At 40.9% G+C, this 27446-nt stretch overlaps 3 protein-coding genes across 6 annotated transcripts; 2 read left to right on the plus strand and 1 right to left on the minus strand.

Annotated features, from left to right (window-relative positions):
- Positions 1-33: 33 nt before the first annotated feature.
- LOC100700682 (toll-like receptor 13) lies at positions 34-12064 on the plus strand. 3 transcript variants are annotated; one of them, XM_025905523.1, is made up of 5 exons: positions 6135-6324; positions 7766-7851; positions 10222-10305; positions 11075-11192; positions 11272-12064. In XM_025905523.1, exons 1-5 carry the CDS (start codon positions 6281-6283, stop codon positions 11498-11500), a joined length of 561 nt encoding a protein of 186 aa, XP_025761308.1. In that variant the 5' UTR covers positions 6135-6280; the 3' UTR covers positions 11501-12064. The 3 variants fall into 3 exon arrangements, with proteins under 3 accessions (XP_013120342.2, XP_019218841.1, XP_025761308.1); XM_013264888.3 differs by lacking the exon at positions 6135-6324 and adding an exon at positions 34-742 and having other exon boundaries at positions 7766-10305; XM_019363296.2 differs by having other exon boundaries at positions 6122-6324; positions 7766-10305.
- LOC112846185 (uncharacterized) lies at positions 3213-5173 on the minus strand. Its single transcript, XM_025905525.1, has 2 exons — positions 3746-5173; positions 3213-3503 (listed from the first exon to the last, which is right to left on the minus strand). Exon 1 carries the CDS (start codon positions 4521-4523, stop codon positions 3819-3821), a length of 705 nt encoding a protein of 234 aa, XP_025761310.1. The 5' UTR covers positions 4524-5173; the 3' UTR covers positions 3213-3503; positions 3746-3818.
- Positions 10314-24262, plus strand: LOC102080834 (toll-like receptor 13). Of its 2 annotated transcripts, XM_025905524.1 has the most exons (4): positions 16667-16944; positions 19249-21771; positions 22899-23016; positions 23098-24262. In XM_025905524.1, the coding sequence occupies exons 2-4, from the start codon at positions 19305-19307 to the stop codon at positions 23342-23344; spliced, it is 2832 nt and encodes a 943-aa protein (XP_025761309.1). In that variant the 5' UTR covers positions 16667-16944; positions 19249-19304; the 3' UTR covers positions 23345-24262. The 2 variants fall into 2 exon arrangements, with proteins under 2 accessions (XP_013120341.1, XP_025761309.1); XM_013264887.3 differs by lacking the exons at positions 16667-16944; positions 19249-21771 and adding an exon at positions 10314-11058 and having other exon boundaries at positions 22883-23016.
- Positions 24263-27446: the final 3184 nt, after the last annotated feature.

Below are 27446 nucleotides of genomic sequence, written 5' to 3' on the forward strand. Positions count from 1 at the left end.
TCCCTTTTAACAGGAAGAAACTTCCAGCAGAACCAGGCTCAGGAAGGGGCGGGGCCATCTGCTGCGACCGGTTGGGGTGAGAGAAGAAAGACAGGATAGAAGACATGCTGTGGAAGAGAGACAGAGATTAGGTAGATTATACATTCCATTGTCTTAGATACCCCTGGGGGAGGGAACTTTTGCCCAGTGGTGCACTTGACATTTCACACAGGATATACAGAGACATATTATTAGTGACCGTTCTTAAAGACCACAAAGTAGAAACAGGAAGCAAGCAACCAATTTGTGCACGCAGGCCTAACGATATTCACTGTAAGATGTGAGGGGAGGAAGGCTGGCTGTCACTGCTTGCAATTGAATAATTGTTTTTTATGACAGACCAAAACATTTTTTGGACTTGACAAATCCTAAATTGTTTAAATCAAATAAAAATTATTTTTAAAAAATCCTTTTCAATAAATGAAATTGGACATGTTCGTGGCTCATCTCAAATATTCAGAAAAAACAAAAGGAATAAAGAAGACATCGATTCAAGCTGCAGAAAGCAATTTTTTTTTCATTGAGCGGTTTTGCTTCATTGACCAGTCACACTTGGACTTATTTAGACACACTGCAGAAGTAGCGGCATCTGTGGGAGGAAACGATCCAACTTCCTCTTTCTTGTACAAGTGATTTGCCTCTGGGTTTTTTTTTTTTTTTTCTGTAGTCAAGCTGGTGAAAGAAAGAACAATCTTTCGAATAGGTATGTTTCTTTTATCTTGATTAATAGAAAAACCATTGACCACATATATTATTTGTATATATAAATAGATGGTCAGATTTTATGCAAATAACATTTACTTTGTAAAACAATTTAAACTAGACTTTTTTATTAGAGAACTGAAGGCATATAAAAATCTACAGTAATTGAACAATTACCTATTTTAAATACTGAATGTCCTTGTAAGATCTACTTTAAGTCTAAAATAGTTATGCTTATATTTTATTACTGAATTACTGCATTTCTGATCATAATATGTAAGAAATATTGAAAATTACCCTCAAGTCGAGTTAATTTAAGTATAAACTGCTGGGCTATGTTGGTTCACTTACACGTCACATGCGTTTGAGTTGCATGCATTCTGGGGATATTTAGCTGTACCAAGTACACACAAGTCACCACCTATGCATGCTCGATAAAACTGGCGGAGCAAGAACACATCTGGGAATTTTTTTGCGTTCTAGGCTTTGAATTGAAACAGTACTTGGTCTCCGACTGATAACGTATCACGAGTACATGAGAAAGCAACTATGCTTATTGAGACAGGGCCCTCGGTCTCTGTTTCGGTGTTTTTCATACTTCCTGCTTTCAGATCCTGTATTAAATACATACATGCACATACAGCTCTAACTGACCACCCTCTCTAATTGATTTGAGAAAACAGGTATTATTATTGGGAGATATCATGTCAAAATATTCCCCAGCTGCTGATATATTTCACCTTTTTGGTGGTTCCATAATGTTCTCCTTGCAAGCTTGTGATGATTCGGAAAATCATATCAGATACAGTTCACGCATAAATCAAATTCCGGCATCTTTTCAGCAACTCGAGTCATATAATGAGACAGTGATGTCGTTTCAGAGAAATGAGGCCTCGTTTCTCTTTGGTTGTGAAGAACGATACAGGTATCCATCAGGCTTCATTCGGATACGCCTCCATTGCTCGACACAGGCCTGGGGGCTTCCAATGTCAGACGTGACATCATTACTGACTACTGACCAGTGTTTTTTGTGTTTTGAGAGGAGTTTAGCAATAAAGCAGTTTTAGGACTCATCTTTGTGATGCGTTTGGGTCTGAAACCTGCTCGCCACACAGCCGTTCTATGACAGAACTAGCAAAGTGTACTTAATGAAGTGGCCGGTGTGTGTATTTTTCTTGACAAGGCAGTACAGTTTCACCTCCAGTCTAATTTCATCATGAGTCAAAATGATATAAAATATATTCACTTTTGTCAGACACTACCAGCAGACTGAGCTTAAACTGTGTCTGGTAAAGCTGATGAAACAAGGAAAAACATGGAAGAGGTGTCAAGGAGTGCGGATGGAGCGGACTTGAATGCAGATCTCCTTTGCGATGACTTTATTGACAGTGCAAAAAAATGCTGCTGGTCTCTTGTTCTGCGCCGCTGTCCTGAGCAATGCTGCCCTAATAGCCCGCCATGCTCGCCGGCAATGACTAGGGATGGGTATCGAAAACCGGTTCTTGTTGAGAACCGGTTCCGACTGTTTCAATTCCTTGGAATTGTTTGCCATTTTTGCAAACGATTCACTTATCGATTCCAGTCGCCCCGAATGACGTCACCACGTTGCGGAGCGTCGGAGCGTACCTGGCAGGAAACACGGCGCCTAAGCGGCTCAAACGCTCAAAAGTTTGGTTATACTTTACGAGAACGGATGACAACAGGGCAACTTGCAATACTTGCAAAGTAGATATTTCATTTAAGGGAGGAAACACTACGAATATGCAAAAGCATTTGCTCACAAAACACGTGATGAACTTAAATGAATGTCGTGTTTTTAATTCCGCTCCGGACTCGTGAATCTCAACCCAGCAGCAGCGGTTTGCACGTCCTCTCCCGTTAATGCGGCAGGTAACTAATCAACTAACAGTGGATATTATGTTAGCGCGATCTGCTTTATTACAAAACCTGCCATTACTGTGCATTTAGGTGACCGTGATGAGAGAGACAGACAGAGTCTGGCTGGCGCTCGCTGGCAGTTGTCGCTGCAGTCTACCGGTAGCGTCTCTTTTCAGGCCCGAATGTCACCGAGCAGTGACTAAGTTTGTGGTAAAAGCCTTGCACCCGTTTGCCACAGCAGATGGTAAGTGAATGTGTTTAATTGTAGGCAGGGACATTACTGGATATTCTTGTGTAATTGCTACAGAATAATTTATGTTATACTTTGTTATTGCTACAGAAGAATATTTATTTTATTATTTTACATTTACAATTTTCCCCGGGGACCCTGTGACACCCCATTGAAGAGCCGTAGGCTGTGGATCTCTTAAGATCCCACTGTTGGGTTTATAAGGACATGTTACTCCTAAATTTCTATCTTGTTCAAAGAGAAGATATAAAACAAAATTCTAAGCTAATCGACCTTAGTGTTCTCCTTTTTAAAAACAAGAATCGATAAGAGAATCGATAAAGAATCGAATCGTTAAACGGAATCGAAAATGGAATCGGAATCGTTAAAATCTTATCAATACCCATCCCTAGCAATGACGCATGTGATGTTGCACAGATGGGACTGCCAACTCACCCTCTGTGATGGAAAGGAGTGGGGCTTGGTATCCCATGGATGCCTCGAAGGGAGACAACCCTGTGGCCGACGAGGTGCTAGTGTTGTGGGCATACTCCACCCAGGCCAACTGCTCACACCAGGAGGACTGGTTGGAGGAGGCAACGGACCGCAACATGGCTTCCAGCTCCTGGTTAGCCCTTTCAGGTTGACTGTTAGACTGTGGGTGAAAACCAGACGGCAAACTGACTCGGGCTCCCAGATCAGAACAAAATTCCCTCCACACCTGGGAGGTGAACTGGGGACCTCGATCAAAGACAATATCTTGAGGGATGCCATGTAGATGGAACACATGTTGTGTGAGCAGCTGAGCAATCTCCAAGGCAGAGGGAAGTTTGGTCAAAGCCACAAAATGTGCCACCTTGGAGAAGCGGTCTATGATGGTGAGTATGGTGGTATTACCTGCTGACGGCAGCAGTCTAGTGACGAAATCCACGGCAATGTGCGACCATGGGCGTTTGGGGACAGGGAGTGGTCACAGGTGGCCCGACGGTGGGGAGCTTGGCACCTTGTTTTGGGCACAAAAGGCCGTCACATATTCCCGGACGTCCTTGGCAAGGGAAGGCCACCAAAATAGACGCTGGAGGAATCTAACGGTGCGATTCTGACCCCGATGGCAGGAGAACTTTGCCATATGTGCCCAGTGGATCACCTTGCCCCGAACAACCACAGGGACGTACTGCCGGCCCGCCAGGCCTGACCCAGGGTCTGGATCCTGCTGCAGGGCATTTATGATCAGCCTCTCGACCTCCCAGGTGACTGCCCCGATGATACAGGAAGCAGGAAGGATGGGTTTGTCCTTTTCTTCTGCATCCTCCACCAGTGAGAATTGACGTGAGAGGGCGTTGGGTTCAGTGTTGCGTGAGCCTGGCCTGTAAGTAATCACAAGGTTGAAACGGGTGAAAAACAAGGCCCACCTGGCTTGTCTGGCATTGAGGCGTTTAGCCGCTTGAAGGTAGGCAAGGTTCTTGTGATCCGTCCAAACAAGAACTGGGTGCTCGCTCCCCTCCAACCAGTGACGCCACTCCTCTAAGGTTAAGTTTGATAGCAAGCAGCTCTTGATCCCCCACGTCATAGTTCCACTCGGCCTGATACAGACGACATGAGAAGAAGGCACACGGATGCAATGTACCTTCCAATCGCTGCGAGAGGACTGCCCCCACACCAGAGTCCGAGGCATCCACCTCCACCACGAACGGTTGATTAAGGTCTGTCTGGATTAGAACAGGTGCAGAGGAAAACAGGCGTTTCAGCAGGTCAAAGGCCTGCTGTGCTGCTAGTGACCACAGGAACTGCTGTTTGGGAGAGGTGAGATGAGTTAAAGGTGACACCACTTTACTGAAGTTGTGGATAAACTGTTGGTAAAAGTTGGCAAACCCCAGGAACTTCTAGGCCTCTTTCTGATTCTTGGGTTCCGGCCATTCCACCACTGCCTTAACCTTAGCAGGGTCCGCCTTCAGTTGCCCCTGTCCCACAGTAAAGCCCAAAAACGAGACAGACTGCATGTGAAACTGACAGTTCTCTCCCTTTACAAACAGTCGATTCTCTAGTAGCCGCTGCAGCACCAGATGCACGTCTTTAATGTGTTCTGCGCAGTTCTTGGAGAAAATGAGGATGTTGTCTAGATAAAGCTTTGCTCAGCTCCAGAGTCTATTAAGGCTTCACATGAGTGAGTGCGCGAGAGAAAAATAAGCTTCGCGGGGAAACTGAGATGGAGCAACATGATTTTAGTAGCGCCTGATAATACTCTCACTGACACTGATGGTCTAGGGTTTTTAGACTGGACTGGACAAATATCAACAACTTGTCCCTCTCTCTCACACAAAACACACTCACCCGTTTGGCGTTTCTTTCTCCATCTAGCAGTCCTAAACCTTGCTCGCCCCAGCTGCATTGGCTGTTCCTCGTCATCTCCAGGTTCCTGCTCAACCCTTTTCCACTCAGAGGGAACAGGATGCCCCCAGGCATTCGAGGACCCCATGGGGTGACGAGACTCCTCCGACTGCCCCCTGTACTCCCACATGTGATCATCCAGCCTGATACACATATCGACAAGGGCACTCAAAGTTGCAGGCATGTCTTCAGTTGCCAACTCACGTTTTATCCTTTCGTTGAGGCTATTCAGGAAAGCTCCTCTTAGCACCTTCTCTTCCCAGGCCGTCTCCTCTGCCAGGGTCCAGAACTCCACGGAGAAATCAGCCATACTCCTTCTGCCCTGCTTCAGAGAGAACATATGGTGGGCAGCCGTCTCGGGGCTGAAGCCCTTGTCAAAAACACACCTAAACTTGGCCAGATAATCTGGGTAGGAAACATTAGGATTGGTGCTTAAGACAGCTTGAGCCCACTTCAAAGCTCTACCCGTCAATAACTGAACAATGAGAGCGATCTTGGCACAGTCGGTAGCATAAGCTTGAGTCTGCTGCCTGAAAATCAGAGCACACTGAGTCAACCCCCCCCCCCCACACACACACACACACACACACACTTGTCCAGTTCCCCAGAAAACCTTTCAGGCATAGGAATAGTGTGTTCACATGCTGGTGGAGGAGGAGAGGGAGGCAGCGGGCAGGCAGCTGCCACACTTAGTGGAGGCAAGGTAGGTGGAGTATTTGCTGCCGCTGCAGGTGCGGGTTGCAACATACCTTTAATCTCTGAGACAGCTTGGAGCAGAGTGTTCTGTTCTTTCACGAGGTGATGCAACATTTTGTCATGGCGGTCCAAAAGGTCTGCTTGGACGCATAACTCACGTTTCACAAGTTCGGAGTCTGCTGAGTCCGTAGGTGGCTGGATCATTCTGTCAAGGAGTGCGGATGGAGCGGACTCGACCGCAGATCTCCTTTGCGATGAGACAGCAAATTTATTTACAGTGCAAAAAAATAACAACAGTTCAGTGTGTAATCCTTAGGCAGCGGTCTGTCAAAATGTAAACAGACACAAATGAACAGGTCGCCCGGCCAGGGCTGGTCAGACCATGGCAAGAGGTAAGGCTGTGTAACAATACTTCTTATGTCTACTGGAAAGAATATGACTTCAGCTGCAGTCACATTAAATTAAAAATATCTGTTCCTTTGTTAGATGATTATGACGTCTAGATAGAAACAAGGCTTCAATAGAGCTGTTGATGTAGCATTGTTAGATGCACTTTTGGTGAAGTAATTCAAATAACAGAATGTGAAAACTTTAACTATTTACAGTCATCTGCATTTATGTTAGTAAACAAAATCAAAATCAACATTAATATATACACTTAAAATATCAGCAGACTGATTTGAAACTGTCAGTTAAGCAGTATCAAGGTTTTCCTCAGAAATATGGATTTTGTGATGATGGAAAAGTAACGTGGTGATATTTCTTACTTTACATATGTTTTGCCTGCATTTCATTAGGTTTTTTTTGTTGACATCAATATTAAGATGATGACCAAAAAAAGCCATTTGTGTCAGAAAGTTTTATAAGCTCCTTGTGTTGAGGAGCTTCATCTGTGCTTACTCTCTGTTTTACCTGCTAGTCTTACAAATGCTAAACCTTTAGGATACTTTGGTAAGTTTGGTTTTTCAAGTGTGACATACCCGTGTAGGTGTGGGGTGCTCTACTGGGGCCCCGTCTGCACCATGTCGTCCACATGTGCCAAACATTTCATGGCAGTAATGGGAACCACAGTGGGCTGTCCACGCAGGTCTCACACTGTGTGGCACACATGTTCCCCATTATAAAGAAAAACAGAGCAATGAAAAACAAAAAAACTTGAATCCACACTTGAGTTGTTTTGCAGTAAGATGCACTTTAACTTCCATTTACTGATATTTTGAATGAGTCATCCCAGATATAGACCAAAGAATGTTCCATATTACTCACATTTCCTTGAATGGTAGTTCTTTTTTTTTATATAAATAATAGGGAAACAGCTACTTATTGTGGCTAGGTGTGGGTGAACTGTGGGGCTTTGTGGGCAGGACAGACCCACACTTATCCCACTTGGGGGTGAGGATAAGACGCCAACACCAGGTTTGACCTTTGGGGTTCCTCAATGGGTTTTTCATAGAAAACAGTGATTTGCTGGGGCAAGACAACTTAGTCTCCCATCTGTAGTTCAGCTGCCTGCCTTTCCTTTAAACTTCATTCTGTGTTATCTAGCTTGTTAACCACAAGTAAAACTGGGCAGGACAAAATATATGGAGAATCTAAAGTGATATGCATGTCTCTTTGAAATATGTGAAGAGTGGCTCTGCCCTGCAGGGCCTGATTTTCATATATGTGCTGGATTGAGCCAATGACCCATGGATAGGTAGATCAATTCTCAGACTATCACCAGTTTTCATCATTTTTGGCTGCATCACATTATATCAATCTGTGCCGAACTATTAGACACTGTGATGTGATCAGACCTACCTGATATTTTATTTCTTCTCTGGTCTGCTTCAGGTGTATTGATCAACAGTATGCCCCCACCTCCATCTTCCTCAAGAAAGTGAAAACCACCACTAAGATCAACATGCTAGCTACAGAAAGTGTGTCTCTGCTGCTTCTCTCACTTCTGTCTTCTTTGTTCCATTGTGAACATTCACTTGCTTTTTCACTAAAAAACTGCACAATCCTCTATTCTGAAAATCCAAACAATGTGTCAGTTACATGTGCAGAGCGTCACCTCACTGCTATACCAGATGACATTCCTGGAAATGCAGTATTGCTCAATCTCAGCTCAAATCACATTTTAAATATTTCCAGGATGGATTTAAGAGGTTTATCTAAGCTTGAAGCTCTATATGTTAAATATAATTGGATTTTACAAATTGATAATGGAACTTTTGCAGACTTGGTAGAGTTAAAGGTTCTCGACTTGGGTGAAAACTCACTCACAGCACTGACAAAAAACATGTTTCAGGGTCTTTCCAAATTAGAGACCCTATCTCTGAACAGCAACATTATCTCATTTATCTCCCCTGTGGTCTTTCAGCCCCTGGTCATGATACGTTCAGTAGATTTGAGCCACAATTTCCTGCATCAAATTACAGATATTGATCACATTATTAAACTCCCGACTTTACAACATTTGATTATTACTCACAACAACTTTACTTCGTTTCAGTCAGATGACCTCCATGTAAATACCTCAAACCTACTCGTTCTAAGTTTGGATTCAGTGAAGAAGTTCAGCATTACAAGAGACATTTTTCCTCATCTGCAGTCTCTGGACTTGCGAGGCTGGACCAGGAACATCCAGTGGGTAGTATCAAACAAGACCTTTTTGAGGAGCCTAACGAGACTGCACATGAGTGAAACGTCTCTTAACTTTGAGGTGTACAAAACGATTCTGCAGACTACTTACTCTCTTCAAGAGTTTCAGATGGATAACATAAAAAAGTGGATAGATGATGGTCTCATAGACGTCGCCTGCCAAATTCATTCTCTAAGAACTGTTGATGTGAGAAATAGTGAAATTCACACCATAAAAGAGAACATGCTCCAGTCTTGCTCTAACCTTACTGAGCTCAATTTATCATCTAACCATATAGAGAGCGTGGCTGATAATGCGCTCCAATCAATGACACAGCTCAGAAGCCTGATATTACAAAATAATTATCTGTCCAAACTGCCAGTGGACGTCCAAGGACTCACCACACTGGAAGTCTATGACCTTAGCATCAATGACATCAGTGAACTTTACTGTCCTTACTTCTGGAATTTAACAAGCCTAACAATACTCGATCTGAGCCACAATCGTATATCCTATATCTATGAGTGTGTTTTTGAAAATTTAAACAATTTGAAAATCTTAAATCTTGAAAACAATAAGATTTTGTCATTTATAAAAACCTTCAATGATAAATTACAGACATTGGAGTTTTTGAATTTGAGAAATGTTGATATCATGGATTTCATTCAAGGAGATTTTCATAGTCTGTCTTCCCTTCAATATTTGGATATTGACTTACACGAGTGTGTCAGTGTTGATGAAGGAGGGTTCGAAGGACTTGATAACCTCCAGATTCTTTATCTGTTAGGTGATAATTATTTTTATGACCATTTCAATGGACTGTCAAACTTAAGCACTCTGATCCTAAATGTTGTTTCTAGCCAGCCACATAACAGCTCTGAACAAAGGGATAAGCCTTTCTCAAATTTACCCAGATTGAAGGAACTTGTGATCAAGGTTCATAAAGGTTATTACGATATTTCCAAAGATGTTCTCAGTGGTCTGACTTCTTTAGAGTCCTTAAGGACAGAGGCATACTTCATGGGATCTTTGCACCCAGACACATTTAAACACACACCACAACTGAAAGGTCTTACGATAACTTACAGCGAGCTTTCAGTTTTAACATCTGACGTGTTCTTACCAATTCCAAACCTGATGATGCTCGACCTCTCCAACAATAAACTCAGGTCTTTGGATTTTCTAGCAGAGGCCAAACTGCCAGCACTCAGGTGGCTAAACGTCAGTGACAATGAATTGTTTGTAATCAGCGAAGCAGTCATCCAATCCCTTCCAGGCTTGACATATCTGGATCTGTCTGCTAACCTTTTAACATGTGAATGTTCTAATTATGGTCTTATCCAGTGGATTCAAAGCAGCAAACAGACGCAGGTTGTTAATGCACATCAGTACACTTGTGTGTTTCCTGTCAGCCAACGGGGAAACAAATTCCTTGACTTTGGTTTTGACTCCTGTTGGATAGATGCTGCCTTGCTCTGCTTCCTTTTTAGCTCTAGTCTAGTTGTGCTTACTCTCCTTGCATCCTTCATCTACCACTTCCTGAGGTCACACCTCACTTATGCCTACTACCTCTTCGTGGCCTTTCTCTATGATAATAAGAGGAGGAAGAAAGGTATTCCTCACAGCTACGATGCCTTTGTCTCCTACAATGTTCATGATGAAGCTTGGGTCTGCGGAGAGTTGCTTCCAGAGCTGGAGGGTCAGCAGGGCTGGAGACTCTGTCTGCACCACAGAGACTTTGAACCAGGTATTGATGCTTTTCATTAGCCTCTGTTTTTCTGTTTTTAGATCAATATTTAATGGAGCTACAACACAAACTCTGTCTCATCTTTCCTTCAAACACTATTGTTGCCAATCTAAACTTGTACTGACAAAGATCAGGGTTTCACACCACTGCTTTTTGTTTAGTTTTGTTCAAATTTTTACTCCACTACCTTTACACAAATACAAATGGCTGATCTGATGTCAAAAGAAGAATACCAATCAAGTTTGAATGCTAGATCTAGAAATTTTAAGACTGGCTATTTGGACAAAAGCTACAAACTGATCTTTAAACCTCTAAAAGTAGATTTTAGATGTGCTGCTCAACTGTCGAAGCATCCTACATCTGGGAAAATGAAAGATTTACTCTGAAAAAACTACAGTTAAGATTGGTCCAGTTTGTTGCTGAAAAGTGAAGTTGTGTTTCACATAAAAGAAAACAGAAGTACAAAAACACCTGAATTCTAGAAAATATTAAAATTAAAGTCTGAGTCAGCACCAGTTATTACCCCAGAAGCTTACTGAATTCTTCTTTGTTTGTCCATTACTAAAAACGTCCCACCAAAGGCTAGTGTGACTGGAATTTAGATGCCACTGTAGACTCTGCCATTCTCAAAAGTGAGAATATCTTTGAAATCTTTGAACTCATAGAAAAGGCCACCGTTTATGTTATTCACCAGTGCTGTTTTAACTATAAATTGTTAAAACCAGAAAAATGCTGACATATTTGATGTGTGAGATTTTTGTTTTTACAGGTAAGCCCATCGTAGAAAACATTACAGAGGCCATCTATAGCAGCAGAAAGACTATCTGCGTGGTCAGCCAGCATTACCTGCAGAGTGAGTGGTGCTCCAAAGAAATCCAGATGGCCAGGTATGGTTACCAACTCTCTGTCCTTACATGTAATGATGTCACCAGTTTCTACATTGATTAATCTGTGTGTGGTGCTTAGTTTCCGTCTGTTCGATGAGCACAAGGATGTGTTGATCCTGGTGTTTCTGGAGGACATACCAGCCAAGCAGCTGTCTCCGTACTACCAAATTAGGAGTCTGGTGAAGAAAAGCTCTTACCTGAGCTGGCCACATGCTGGTCAACATACTGGAATCTTCTGGCAGAAAATACGACAAGCTCTCGAGAGAGTTGAAAACCCCACTGACCACACGTGCCTCCTCACTGGATAGCCCATAGTCCTCTACTGAAGTTTACCTGAGGTGTAAAAATCACTGATTGTTTGTAAAAGACAGATGTAATTATTGCAAATGAGAATAAAGCGGGATATGCTTTTACAGTGAGACTGACAACTTGCTCTGCTTATCATTTAATATCCATGTCAGATTCAGCCCATTACGTTTAAAACAACAAAATGAAGATTGCAAAAATGCTCAACTAGAGGCTTCAGAATGGGACTTCTCCAGCTGGTGGATGATGCTGTGGTGGCTCCATCCATCTTATATATACTGTAAAGGTGGCTATATAAAGCTAGCTCATATACACGTAATATAACGTTTGTGCTTTTTGTTTGGTAACTTCCTGTGTGACCGGAAGTGAATATTGTAACAGAAACTAGCTCAATCGGAAATGTATCATTTGTATTGTATACTTTAAGTGAAAACGGTTAGACCAATGTAATGAGCTGTTAAAATGGTGTTACATGAATAGCATGGTAATTGTTTTGTTTGTGTACCTCTTACGTTGGTTCATTGTCTGTTACACGGCAAGGAATAATAAAAGTCATTCAACAATCATCAGTTCTGGCCTTCTCAGTTCGACTGGATGCTACATATACAGTCTAAGAATATTTCTGTTTAGAGCTAAAGGTACAAATATAAGTATAACAATTGAGTGTACACATGTTTTATATTGGTATACTTAACTATTAATCAAATCAACTCTTTAAAAAAAAAAAGAAAAGTAAAAAATAGTAATAATAGTAAAACATGGCAATCCACTGTCATTTTAAAACAGTACATGAAAGATTATGGCCTTTGTGACAGTTGGAGGTTGGGAGAAAAAAAAAAAAGATGAACTTTTGTGAGATCTCGCAAATGTTTTGGCCGCATCTTTCAGAGGCCGCCAGCTAGAAGCCGACCGGGAGGTCAAGGCCTGATGTCCCGTCAGTGGCTGTAGTGGGCCTCGACCTCCTGTTAGCTGCGAGCTGGTGGGTAACACACGTCTCCGAAAACAACGGAGCACTTTTGCAAATATGTGATGTCTTGATAAACCGAGCAGATATTTGAAGTTTACACAGCTACATTCATGCCTGAAAATATCTTAAAAGTTTATTTTGTGACCCAGAAAGAGTAATAAGAGTAAAATTAAAACTAAGTAGCTGCCGCCATTGTTGGAAACGAATTGGCTGGGCCGCGCAATGAAGTCTGGGATAGGTTGGGCCACAAAGGATACACCGACTCAGCCTTCAAATGTGACCTGCGAAGGATGCAAAGGTTTTGTGAGATCCCAAGTTACTTTTGCGATCTTTTGAGATCTTTATTTTTTTTTCTCCCATGTCCCTTGCGGGGCTCCATATATATCCCTGACGATCAAGAATTCACTTACTTTTCCTTAGTCCATCATTATCAATCATCTAGAATTGAGTTTTCTCCTAACCAGTGATTCCCTTCATCCAGATATATCAGAAACACAGTTCCACTCAAGGGCAATAAGTGATCATGTGCCAGTCTCTTTCAAGCTGAAAAAACCCCTCCAAACATAATCCACCACCAGAGGGCGCTTGAACACATCTTTGCTAAAAGACCAGGACTTCAATAGTTTTTTTTAAAGAGACAATGGACATCCTTTTTTAAATAAATGATTCTCGGAACATCTCTCCAACTATATAATAGGAAACTGGCAAAGATGTTGTAAGGGGCAGGATTATCTCATACTCATCCTGTGAAGAGAAGAAAGACACCGAATTACAAACAATTTGAAAAAAAAAAATGAAATCATTGGAAAGAAATTACACAACCAACCCTTCTTAGAAGCTACTATGTGATTTAAGAAAACACAGACTTGAGTCAAATTATTTGTTAAATACAAAAACCCAGTTTTTTATACAGCAGTTGAGACAAGACAAATTTTAATACAATAATAAATCAGGTAAACCCTGGCAAAGCTACTTAAGAAAAGTAAAGAAAAAAAACAACATTTACAGTTATCAAGAACTCAGCAGGGAAACCTTTTCATAATTTTACAGATATAAATAATGTTTTTAGGAAGTTTTATATTAATCTATACACTTCTGACCATGACCCAAATATGGAAGACATTAAAAAAATTCTTAGTGCTATAGATCTGCCTATTTTAACACAAGATCAATGTAGGTGTTGGATAAACCTATAGCTCTAGAAGAACTATTCTTAATCAAATCCCCAATAATAAGCCATCTAGCCCAGATGGCGTCCCTGCTGCGTTCTGCCAACATTTCTAGCAAACCCTGTCCCCACTATTTATAAGAATGGTTGAAGAATTTAAGGTTACCTCTAGAACCTCCATTGTTGTCATTGTCATTATTGTTACTGTTCGCAGTTGGCCATTGCTCATAGTTATTGCTATTATTATTATGATTATTGGTGATGATAGTGAAAAAACTGAGTCATTTTGCTTTACCTATTATTCTCGTTATTGTTATAATTCTCTCCTAAATTGCTTGTGGAACTGGTGTCGGATGTGGAGGAGGCCTTTCCCAGTGAGACACAACCAGTGAAAGACTGATTACTTTGATGGTTAGTACTTTAGACTCTTGAACCTGTGCACATAATCCCCAAAATTTAATTCTTTCATCTGGCCATGGCATTTTCAGTGGGAAAAATGTTTCATCACTTATCCAAGTACTTCCCTGGTCTCAGCTGACTGAAGGTTTCCCCAGCCTTAAAGCTGAAACTGAAGAAGTCACTTGGATGAGTGACAAAACTTTTCTTCCACTGAAAACGTTACGTTCAGATGAACAGAATCAACTTTTTGGGTTTTCCTTACCTGGATGATTGAGCATGCATCAAGACTGGGCATATAATACATGAGGTTGAATTAGATAAAAAAAAAAAAGTAGATAAAAAACCGCTAAATAGCAGATTCTGGAGAGACACTGAGCCTCACGTTGTTCACGCGCCGCCATCTTGGTCAAGAGGCTGGACTGCTCGCTTGGTTTTAGTTTTGGTTGTTTTTCTTTAATACCCTGGGCTTGTTTTATGGTGAATATATCAAATGTGCTTAACTGATAAAGTGAATTTTTGTAATCTTTGGCTACCATTCCTTTCTTTTACCTGCTGTCGACCTAATGGACCTCCCTCTTCCCTCTCCTTTCCAGTCTACTTTACCTTAAAAAAAAAAAAAAATTTAAAGAAAAAACCCAGTTACATGTTCAGTTCAATTTTATTTATATATTGCTAAATCACAATTGCAGTCAACTTAATACATTTTATATCATAAAGTAAAGACCCTACAATAATACAGAGAAAACCTGAACAATCAAGAGACCCACTTTGAGCAACACATGGCAACACTCAGATGAAAAAGACTCTTAACAGGAAGAAACCTGTGGCAAAACTTAGGGAGCTGCTCCCTGGTCAGGTAGGGGCAGACATTTTTCGCTACCGGTTGGGCGTGATGGGAGGAAGACAGAAAAAAAGACATGCTGTGAAAGAGAGCCAGAGATTAATAACTAATGGTTAAATGCAATATGGTGAATAAAGCCTAGGCCTATTGTGACATAACTAAAAAAGGGTCAGGGTTAAGGGTCAAGCCTGTATGCTATGTCTTTGAATAATACTGCCTAAGAAAAGAACATTGTATTTTAATATTATACTATCTTTTCCTTACAGTTATGCCCTTTGGGTTGAGAGATACTCGTGCCACATTTGAGCGCCTAATGAGTTTTGTGGTTTCTGGTTTGGAAGGGTGTGCTGTGTTTTACATAATATGGTGGTTTAAAGGCAACACCTGGCAAGGTCATCTTAAGGGCATCTGGGCTTTCCTTGATTCCATAACTTCGGAAAATCTTACAGCGAACCTTGCCAAGTGTGAGTTTGCTAAGGCCACTTTGACTTACTTGAGTAAGATGGCTGGACAGGGCCAGGTACATCCAGTAAGAACTAAAGTAGAAGCTACTGATCACTTCTATTCTCCCACTACTGAGAAAGAACTTCCACAATTTCTTGGAATGGTGGGTTATTATTATGGGTTTTGTGAGAATTTCTCTGCAGTGGTTGCTCCTCTAACTGACTCCTTAAGCCCCAAGGTTAAGTTCCAATGGTCAGATCATTATCACAAAACCTTTGAGGATGTCAAGGCTATCCTTGCCTCTGCTCCAGGGCTTGCAAGTCCCCATCTCAGAGATTCTTTCCAGCTGAAGGTAGCAAAGTGGACGCTGGAGCAGTATTGTTGCATCAGGATGGAGCAGGTATTGAGCTACTTCTCCCACAAGTTTTATTCCTGCCAGTTGAATTATTCTACTTTGGAGAAGGAAACGCTTCAATTTTGGCTTTGAAACATTTTGAAGTATATTTGGGTAGTGGTAGAGTCCTCTCGTGGCATAAGAACCCAAGTCAGCACTTGATGACATGGCACATACAGCCTTACCATATGCACATCTGACATCTGAAGGGTTCAGAAAATGTGATGGCTGATGCTCTGTCTAGAACTTAATGTTCATCATAATATGTCTTTTTTTAGTTTCATCAATTTATGGCGTTTCCATCTTCCCTTTCCTTAAATAATGCTTTGTAACTACCACATTACTGAGCGGGAGTTGGTGAGTAAATGGGAACTGAGATTTCACTGGTGCACTGATAAGCACATTTTATCATCATGTGACTTATGGGTGGAGCTGTCAATTGTCCTCATCTCCACCCTGACTTACTGACATTTCTGTTTCCACCTTTTGTAAATAAACTTTAATAAATAAACTTTTCATATCTGACTTGTGTAAACTCCCTCTTTTGTTGCAAGCAAGAGTCAGATGATGCAACAGAGAGTGTGTTTTGGACAAAAACAGTGAAGAAATGAAATAAGTCTTTATCTAAAGGTTTTTAATTAAACAGGCTACATCTATTTCTGTTTCTATGTATTTATACATATAGCACTTTTAATTACAACAGTGGTGTTGAGCAAAGTGCTGTGCAAACATACAAATTACACAATAAAATAACACACAATAAAATAGCAATATCAATTAACATCAATGCCAAATAGCTAATAACAAATAAATAAGTAAATAACTCTCATGCAGTATTAAAAGCCAGTGAGTAGAAATGTGTTTTAAGATAGGATTTAAAACGATTGAGGGTAGGAGCCTGTCTAATATGGAGAGGCAAATCATTCGACAATTTAGGCGCTACGACCGCAAACACACGATCACCTCTAAGAACCAGCCTCGACCTTGGTGTGGCCAAGAGTATAAGATCACCCGATCTAAGAGCTCTACATCAGCATCGTAACAGAAACAGGAAACGATATGATACAGCAGTGAGAGCCAAAACCTTTTCTTATTTAACAGTCTAACTTCCCCATTAGTCAGACGGAAAACAAACAATTTCCTCTGTTGTCTTCCTCAGATTAATAGCACTTGCAGCGCATCCACTCTGAGTTTAGGCCAGTGTCATGTCTCAAGGATAAACTGATGGAAGAGGTAAGGCTGTGTTTATAAACCCTAACAATATCATTCGTGTTCACTGGAAAAAAATGACACAAATGTGGTCACATTAAATCAAAAGATCTGTTATTTTCCTTTAAAGCTGTTGAGATGTAGCTGACATTAAAACACACACTTAAAAAATCTGAGTGATTAAAAACTAATATCAGTTAAACAGTATCAAGGTTTTTCTCAGAACTGGATTTTGTAATGATGGAAACCTAGCACACTGAACTGTCTTATATTTCTTACTGTTATCTATGTTGCATTTATATGTTTTTTGCTCTTTGTTCTTTTTGAGAGTAATATTGACACAACAGCCAAGAAAATGCTTTTGTATGAAAAAAAAACTATGATTGATTTTGAAAAAACAAATTAAAATTTTTACAATTAAAGGGAAAAATAATTTTTTATGCTACTTAGATGAAACCCTCGAGTTGGCTGAGGCTGTGTCCATGAGATAATCCAGCCCATACTGTCACCAAAGCAAGTGGCTCCATGGTGTAATGGTTAGCTCATTTCCCTTTCAAGTCAAGTTATTACGCGGTTGACTCATAATGATCCTTGGGCCCAGATAGATGACAGTGTTGTGTCAGGAAGAACATGTGATGCAAAATCTGTGCCAAATCAAACATACTGATTCTCCCACAGCAAATCATCTCAGAGATTTACCCTTTGAATTTGATTCGATTCAGTTTTATTTATATGGCGTCAAAGTACAACAGTGGTTGCCTCAAGGTGCTTTATATTCTAAACTAAAGACCAGGACAATAATACATAACACAACCCCAACTTTCAGACAAGCCCTTAAGAGCAAGCACTTTGGTGACAGTGGAAAGGAAAAAAACTCCCCTTTAACAGGAAGAAACCTCTGGCAAAACCAGGCTGAGGGAGGGATGTCCATCTGCCACAACTGGTTGGGAGTGAGTAGAGGGAGACATGATAGAAGACATGCTGTGGAGGAGCCAGAGATTAATCCATCCATCCATCCATCCATCCATCCATCCATCCATCCATCCATCCATCCATCCATCCATCCATCCATCTTCTTCCACTTATCCGGTGCCAGGTTGCGGGAGCATCAGCATAACCAGCAAAGCCCAGACCTCCCTCTCCCCGGCCACTTCCTGCAGCATATCTGGGAGAACAACTAGGCGTTCCCAGGCCAACCAAGAAATATAATCTCTTCAGCGTATCCTGGGTCTGCCCTGTGGCCTTCTCCCAGTGGAGCACCTCACCAAGGAGATTAAAATATTAATCACAGTATAATTAAGGCGGGATGCCAGAAAACTGCCAGAAACTATGGAGCTGTGATGTCATCAAGTACACTTCCATTCCAATTGTAGAATGATTGTGCTGCGTTCTCAGGAAGTTTGGACTCCTGTGTGAACTTACGAAGTATGGACTTGCGTACTTGAGTATTGAGAGATGGCCTCTGCATTAGTGCTATGATAGACTGGTGACCTGTTCAGGTTATACCCCGTGTCTTACCCTATGATAGCTAAGACCAGATCCAGCACCCCCTGTGATGCTGATGAAGACAACCAGAGGAGACTGGGTGGACGAATGGATCGACTTCCCTCTGTGCTGCCTTGATGTTGGCCTCTAGTCTTGCTGTTCTTTGTGGCTGTTATTAGTCAAGTATCTCAGGGATCACTGTAGCTGTGGCATAAACCAGCTAGTTGGTTTCACTAACGGTAATGCTGCATTCACATCTGCTAGTAGACATTTACAGGGTACTTCACGTAATCTTGGTAATAAGCACAGAGGGCCAGGTTTAGCCAACTTAGCCATCATCTTCTCTTTGAACATACCAGTTGTTTTGGGGGCTTGCCACCTGGTCTTGGAGGGTGGAGAAAATTATATCTCAGTCCTGACTTTAAATCCTGGCTCCACCTTGCCATAGTATTTGTGTTCTACTTCATCCTTCTCTAGCTGTGATAGCAGTTACTTGCGTATCACTGAGCTACTAGTTGTCTTGATGTTAGTCTAGTTGGTGGGTTTCAATGAATCCGTATCCTCTTCATGTAACCTTCTGGGTTAGATGAAGCTTTCACTGAGGTTAAATGTATAGTAGGATTCCAACAGTTCACTATTCTGATTTGTTGTTCCAGTAAACCTCTGAGACATACTGGTTAGAGGTGTGTCTCAGAGGTTTACTGGAACAACAAATCAGAATCACCAATTTTCATCACTAGTTGCAGCAAATCTCACGTTGTTTTATTCTGTGCTAAAATGATGGACACTGTAATGTAATCAGACTAATACCTTTAATTTTATTTCTTATCCTGCCCAACTCAGGTGTATTGAACAACAGGATACCCCCATCTCTAAGTGCACTGCTTCCCAAGATCAACATGCTAGCTACAGGAGTTTGGCCTCTGCTGCTTCTCTCACTTCTTTCGTGTTTCTTTCATTGTGAACATTTACTTGCTTTTTCGCTGAAAAACTGCACAATTATCTATACAGAAAAATCAAATGTGTCAGTCACTTGCACAGAGCGTTACCTCGCTGCTATTCCAGATGACATTCCCAAAAATGCAGTATTGCTAAATCTCAAGTCAAATTACATTTCAAATATTACCAGGATGGATTTGGAAGGTTTATTCGAGCTCGAAGTTCTAAATTTGGAAAAAAATTGGATTTCACAAATTGATGATGATGCTTTTGCAGACTTGGTAGAGTTAAAGGTTCTCATCTTGAGTATAAATAGGCTCGCAAAACTGACAAAAAACATGTTTCAGGGTCTTTCCAAGTTAGAGACGCTGTCTCTGGACTGGAACCAGATCTCATTTATCTCCCCTGTGGCCTTTCAGCCCCTGGTCGGTGTACACTCAGTAGATTTGAGCTATAACCTTCTGCATCAAATTACAGATATTGATCAGATTATTAAACTCCCAACTTCACAACATTTGTTTGTCTGTTACAACAACTTTACTTCGTTTCAGTCAGATGACCTCCATGTAAATACCTCAAACCTACTCACTCTAAGTTTGGATTCAGTGAAAAAGTTCAGCATTACAAGAGACATTTTTCCTCATCTGCAGTCTCTGGACTTGCGAGCCTGGACCGGGGACATCGAGTGGGAAGTATCAAACAAGACTTTTTTAAAGAGCCTAACGAGACTGCAAATGAGTGGAACTTCTCTTAGCTTTGAGGTGTACAGAGCAATTCTGCAGACTGTTTACTCTCTTCAAGAGCTTCAGATGGATAACATAAAAAAGTGGATAGATGATGGTCTCATAGACGTCGCCTGCCAAATTCATTCTCTTAAAACTCTGAATGTAAGCAGTAGTAAGATTCACACCTTAAAGGAGAACATGCTGCAGTCTTGTTCTCACCTAACTAACCTCAATTTATCATCTAACCATATAGAGAGCGTGGCTGATAATGCGCTCCAATCAATGACACAGCTCAGAAGCCTGATATTACAAAATAATTATCTGTCTGAACTGCCAGTGGCCGTCCAAGGACTCACCACACTGGAAGTCTATGACCTTAGCATCAATGACATCAGTGAACTTTACTGTCCTTACTTCTGGAATTTAACAAGCCTAACAATACTCGATCTGAGCCACAATCGTATATCCTATATCTATGAGTGTGTTTTTGAAAATTTAAACAATTTAAAAATCCTAAATCTTGAAAACAATAAGATTTCATCATTCGATTATTCTTTCAAATTTAAATTACAGACACTGGACTTTTTGTATTTGAAAAATAACGAGCTTATAAATCTCTTTCAAGGAGTTTTCAGTAATCTGTCTTCCCTTCGTTATTTGAGTTTAGATGTACACATGTGTAACAATGTGGAGGAAGGAGGGTTAAAGGGACTCCATAACCTCCAGTTCCTTCTTATGCAAGGTGATATTTATTTTTATGAGCATTTCAGTGGACTGCCAAACTTAAGCACTCTGATCCTAAATGTTGTTTCTAGCCTGCCACATAACAGCTCTGAACAAAGGGATAAGCCTTTCTCAAATTTACCCAAACTGAGGAAACTTCATATCAAGGTTCATAAAGGTTATTACGATATTTCCAAAGATGTTCTCAGTGGTCTGACTTCTTTAGAGTCCTTAAGGACAGAGGCATACTTCATGGGATCTTTGCACCCAGACACATTTAAACACACACCGCAACTGAAACGTGTTACGATAACTTACAGCGAGCTTTCAGTTTTAACATCTGACGTGTTCTTACCAATTCCAAACCTGATGATGCTCGACCTCTCCAACAATAAACTCAGGTCTTTGGATTTTTTGGCAGAGGCCAAACTGCCAGCACTCAGGTGGCTCGATGTCAGTAACAATGAATTGTTCGTAATCAGCGAAACAGTCATCCAATCCCTTTTAACCATGAAATATCTGGATCTGTCTGCTAACCTTTTAACATGTGAATGTTCTAATTATGGTCTTATCCATTGGATTCAAAGCAGCAAACAGACGCAGGTTGTTAATGCACATCAGTACACTTGCGCGTTTCCTGTCAGCCAACGGGGAAACAAATTCCTTGACTTTGGTTTTGACTCCTGTTGGATAGATGCTGCCTTGCTCTGCTTCCTTTTTAGTTCTAGTCTAGTTGTGCTTACTCTCCTTGCATCCTTCATCTACCACTTCCTGAGGTCACACCTCACTTATGCCTACTACCTCTTCCTGGCCTTTCTCTATGATAATAAGAGGAGGAAGAAAGGTATTCCTCACAGCTACGATGCCTTTGTCTCCTACAATGTTCGTGATGAAGCTTGGGTCTGCGGAGAGTTGCTTCCAGAGCTGGAGGGTCAGCAGGGCTGGAGACTCTGTCTGCACCACAGAGACTTTGAACCAGGTATAGATGCTTTTCATTAGCCTCTTTTTGCTATTTCTAGTTTATTATTTAATGAAGCTAACACACAAACACTGTCTCTTCTTTTCACTGAAATACTGTTGTTGCGAATCTAAACTTCCTCTTTTCAGTGGTACTGAAAAAGATCAAGTTTTGACACCACAGTGTCTTTTTTTTCTCTTTGACAGCACTGCAAAAATATAAACAGCGTCTATGGTGTCAAAACAAAAATACCAATGACATTTGACTCACAAACCACAGTTTGAATGCTAGATCTAAAACACTGACCATTTAGACAAACGCTACAAACTGATCTTTAAACCTCTAAAAGTAGTATATAGATGTGCTACTAAACTGTCAAAGCATCCTACATCTGGGCAAATGAAAGGTTTATTTTGGAAGAACTACAGTTAAGATTATTTGGGTTTTTTTGCTGGAACCATGAACAAGGCCCTAGAAGGCCATACCCAAAGCTTTAACTAAATTGAAAACAAAGTTTCTTCCATATTTAAAATCTTTAAACATGAAATTACTTTCATTGTGTTTTTACTGCATTGAAAAGAGAAAAGCACCAAAGATGTATTATGCACTTACATGCCTCTAAGAAAATCTTCACTAAATTAGATTTCAGCAAACATAAAAGTTGAATACTGTAGAATCTTTTAGCAGCTGCCATTACTAAATTGGGCACTTTTAGACAGACTTAAAACATGTTTAGCCAGAGACAGTCATTCATCTCCACTGTTCTCTGTTGTGCTTATCAACTGTTCAAAACCAATACAAATATATGTAGCTGCCCAATTAACAAAGTATAAACTTAAGAATTTCACAAAAGAAAATTATAGATCCTCATTAGTTAGGAGTTTTATTCAGCATCAGTGTATGCCTTGTGACTTAAAAAATAGTTTTTTGCTTACTCACCATTGCTAAAAAAGTCCAACCAAGGTTAAAGTGAAGGTAATTTAGGCCCTACTTTAGACCTCACTGTTCTCAGAAGTGAGAATACCTTTAAAATCTTTTAACTTGTACAAAGCTAAATTTTATGTAACTTACCTGTGTCATTTTAGATATCAAAAGTGAATTCAACACAATGCTGACATGTTTGATGTGTGAGATTTTTGTTTTTACAGGTAAGCCCATCGTAGAAAACATTACAGAGGCCATCTATAGCAGCAGAAAGACTATCTGTGTGATCAGCCAGCATTACCTGCAGAGTGAGTGGTGCTCCAAAGAAATCCAGATGGCCAGGTATGGTTACCAACTCTCTGTTCTTACATGTAATGATGTCACCAGCTTCTACATTGATTAATCTGTGTGTGGTGTCTTTAGCTTCCGTCTCTTCAATGAGCACAAGGATGTGTTGATCATGGTGTTTCTGGAGCACATACCAGCCAAGCAGCTGTCTCCGTACTACCAAATTAGGAGTCTGGTGAAGAAGCGCAGCTACCTGAGTTGGCCACAGGCTGTTCAGCACACTGGAGTCTTCTGGCAGAAAATACAACAAGCTCTCTCGAGAGAAGAAACCCCTGCTGAGCACAGGCGCCTCCTCACTGGACACCAGAGAGTCATCCAGTGAGATTTAATCTAGGTGGGAAAATCACAGATTGTATATACATATTGTATATATAAACAGAGGGGTCACGCTAATGCAGGAACGGCTAAACATGCATTACTTCTAATGCCCAGCAGGGGGAAACTCCTGTGGCTTGAAGTCTATGGGTAAACAGCCCTATGGTGCCTTGACCTGTGACCTCAGTGAACACTTTGTTGTCTGGTGGACTTTCCTGGAGTTTATGGACTCGGTCAAAAGTGTCAAGTGTTATTTCATGTTGTCTGTTTTATAAATGTAGAACTCAATGTAACAAGAATTATATGTGCATTTTTATTAACGCATGTACCGAATTGTAACATATTAGCATGTTTGTTGTGCTCATCCTGTCAGGAGTAAATATACTGAATGACATTTCTTGCCATAACACTGTGAATAAACTTTTTTCATAGTGGATGTGCTTACAAAGAAATGCTATTATAATATAATATAATAAAATAATAATGAGACTGATGAAGAGGAGCACTTACTTGAACTGGCTACAGGCTGTTCAACACACTGGAGTCTTCTGCCAGAAGACTAAATGTATTTTCTACTTAATCATCTTATATTATTTGTATTTACAGATATGATTAATTGTGTGTTACAAAAAATATAACATGTATGGTTTCTTGTTACTTGTACTAAACTGTCACACGGTCACACGGATGTATCCTTGCTGTCCTAATGCTTAGCCAGCACACTGCTGGCTTCCTTGATACGTCACCTGACGATCACACTACCTGAGGGCTGGAGTGACAGTCAGCAGCAGCAGTATTGGGGTAGCTAATGCTTTTTTGTTGTTTTTTTATTGATGCTCTGATTATGTGGAATGGTATGAGTTTTTGTACTATATCATTTTACTGGCATGTGGAAAGTGTATTTAAAATAAAGGTAATTCAGTGGTTTGTCTCTTTACAGAAGTTTCAGAGTTTTGAAATAGGTTGAAGGTTCCATTATCCTGATGAAAATTAAGATAATAATAAACAATGAAATAAACTGCCTGTCACCAACATAAAACAACTATAGTGCAGCATATTAAGACATTTAAACTGGAGCAGCATTGTAAAATTTACACCAGCACAGTGACAACATTTAAAAAAACACACACAAAAAACAGATCAGTGTGCTTAAATACAAAGCATAGTAGCATAGTAGAAGCATAGTAAATAAAATAAAACCAAACAAGGGAGGCTATCAGTTTATGATGCTGACCGCAGTGCACTATGTAAATGCAGAAGTCTTGGGTGCAAGCTGTACAGCTTCCTCATGAAGTGCCTAATTAAACATTGATCTGAAGTGACTCAAATGAATTTGACAAAGTGAAACTTAATAATAATATTAAGGTCACAGGCCTCCCATTTGCCATCAAACAGCTTGTCAGTCAATTCTCATCAATTGTGAACCTCTAAAAATGGAAAACTGTATATTAAAATGTCTCTAATTTCTAAACACTTAATGCAATACTTTAGTCAAACTTTGAATCAAAGGTGAAAGACTGCACTGTCATCACATCTTGATTGTTTGATTTTAATTCCCCTGTCATCTGCAAATGCAGTTTCTCTAATAAAGAATAGAATAGAATAGAATAGAATAGAATAGAATAGAATAGAATAGAATATAGTAGCGCTTTTATTGTACATGTACAACTATATTATGGGTGCTCCACGCCAACTGTGTAGGAATAGAATATAAATAGTTAGACAGCAGGAATAAATAACAAACAGGAGAAATATATATAATCAAGAGAAAGACAAAAGGTTATTACACTTCCTCCATGTCTGGATCAGAAGGTGTGTTTGGAAGTAGTACAAAGGACTTTTTCTGAGTATAGAGTTCATATGTGAGTGGCATGAGTTATGGGGGTTGGTCAGACTGTGGCACAGATTGCTGAGGTGAGTGGGCAGGGGTGGGATGTGGGGGGGATAGTGTTTGTTGACAGTCCGAATGGCCCAGGGGTAGAAGCTGTTTGTGAGTTTGGAGGTTTGGGACATGAGTGACCTGAGGCGGGGCAGGTCAAACAGGTGGTGATTGGGGTGTAAGGGGTCACCTGTGACAGCACTGGTTTTCCTGAGATAGGAGGATCTGCGGATGACCTCCATGGGTGGCAGAGGGCAGTCAGTGATTTTTTTGGGCAATGTTAATTACACTTTGTGTAGCTTTCCTGTTCTCCTTGTGGCCCCTGCATACCAAAAATCCAGGCAGTAGGAGAGCAAGCTGTTGGGTCTGCGCTTTCAGCAGGCCCGCTAGTTCAGAGACTCATCACTCATGAAGAAAGCAAGACAACGACGGAGCCAGTTTTTTACTTGCTAGCAAGGGAAGGCTGGTCGGAACCCAAGCTCTTGGAGCTGAACGCTCCTCACCTGTTTCCTAGCCAACTTCAAATAAACAGCCTTCCATGCAGCCTTTTTATTGAATACAGTTACAGTTTACACAAGCACCACCCATCGTAAATCCCCCTGTGGTGTGTCGGGCCCTGTATGTGTGTGCATGCATGTGCGAGAATGTGTGTGTGTACATGACTTCCTGCTTACAACTGTTTAACCACATTTCCTGGTTATCCAAAGGTCATCTCCCCACACCCGTATACAGCTTAACTTTAATGGTTCACCATATGCAAGCATAGACGAGCCCCTAAATGGCCGGGAGTGAACATCCCTCAGAAGAGAAGGAAACCAGAATCTCACATGGAATGTGCCTGCAGTTAAACAGCTACAGCTAATTACCTCCCCCAGCATCACAGATGTGTAGGGGAGGAACAGAAGAATATCTAACCATGCAGTTTAAGGCACGGTTTACAAATTTAAGTAAAACAATTACAACATTTAACAATTTACTCTGACACAAGCCCTCCACTGAGGAGCAGTAGAAGGACAGCAGCACCTTCTGATCCAGACATGGAGGAAGTGTAGCTGCTGCCGCTGCCTTTTTTAGCAGGGTGACGGTGTTGTGGGTCCAGGTGATATCAGCAGAGACGTGGGTGCCCAGAAACCTAAAGGTGGAAACAGATTCCGCCTATTTTTCATTTATAATTAGAGGGGAGTAGACATGTCTGTGCCTCCTGAAGTCCATGATTCAGGAGTCCAAGAGTTCTTTTGTTTTAAGGACGTTTGGCATCAGGTTGTTTTCTGAGCACCAGCGGGACAAGTTCTCTACCTCTGTCTCATCTCCATCAGAAGTGAGCCCTTGATGATGATGATGGTTTGGTGGGATGATGTACAGTCATAGGCGTGCAGTACGTACAGTAGGGGACTGAGATCGCAGCCCTGCGAGGATCCAGTGTTGACTGATGGGGGGAGGAATTGAGACCGGTTGGTTAGGAAGAAGTTTTCCAAAGAAAACAAATGCAAAACAGAATCAGCTTTTTAGGAAAATGATAATTATATAATCCCAAAAGGTTGATTCTGTTTATTTGGACGTAGCGTGTTCAGTGGGAGAAACGTTTCATCACTCATCCAAGTGACTTCTTCAGTCTCAGCTGACTGCAGGTTTCATCAACCTTACATTTGCATAACTGAACCTAGCCCACTGAATGAACAATGGGCTGTGAGGTTTTGCAGCCATTTCCCAACTCTCTCTGAATGGTACTTATGGTCTTTAATCACTGGTCTTTGACGAATGATCAATGGGCTTTGATCAGTGGTTGCTGATCAATGGTTATGACAATTTGCATAATCAAGAAATTATCAAGGAACTGACCTCCAGGAAAATACTTACCTGGATGACTGAGCATGCATCAAGACATAATTATATATTATCACAGTTACAGGTGCAGTTCAAACTCTCTTTTGTAAGGGGATACAGTTCAGCCACAGAATGTTATAAATGCATTTATGTGCACAAAACTTTAATGTGTATATATCAACTGTAACATTTACTCACCCAAAAAATATAAACGTTGAGGTGCCCATGATCTTAATCCAGATGTTTTAGACATCAGCATCTTATAATATTTGAAATTTTTCAACAGCTGTCTGCGGTCATTCATACATAGGGTATTATATACAAAACACTGTGAGTGAATAAGTGGAGAATTTGAAGAATGTCTTAGGGTCAGAGAATCAGAATCAGACAGTTACCATGACAAAAA

Source organism: Oreochromis niloticus, linkage group LG3 (assembly GCF_001858045.2).
Source record: "Oreochromis niloticus isolate F11D_XX linkage group LG3, O_niloticus_UMD_NMBU, whole genome shotgun sequence".
Taxonomy (NCBI): Eukaryota; Metazoa; Chordata; class Actinopteri; order Cichliformes; family Cichlidae; genus Oreochromis; species Oreochromis niloticus.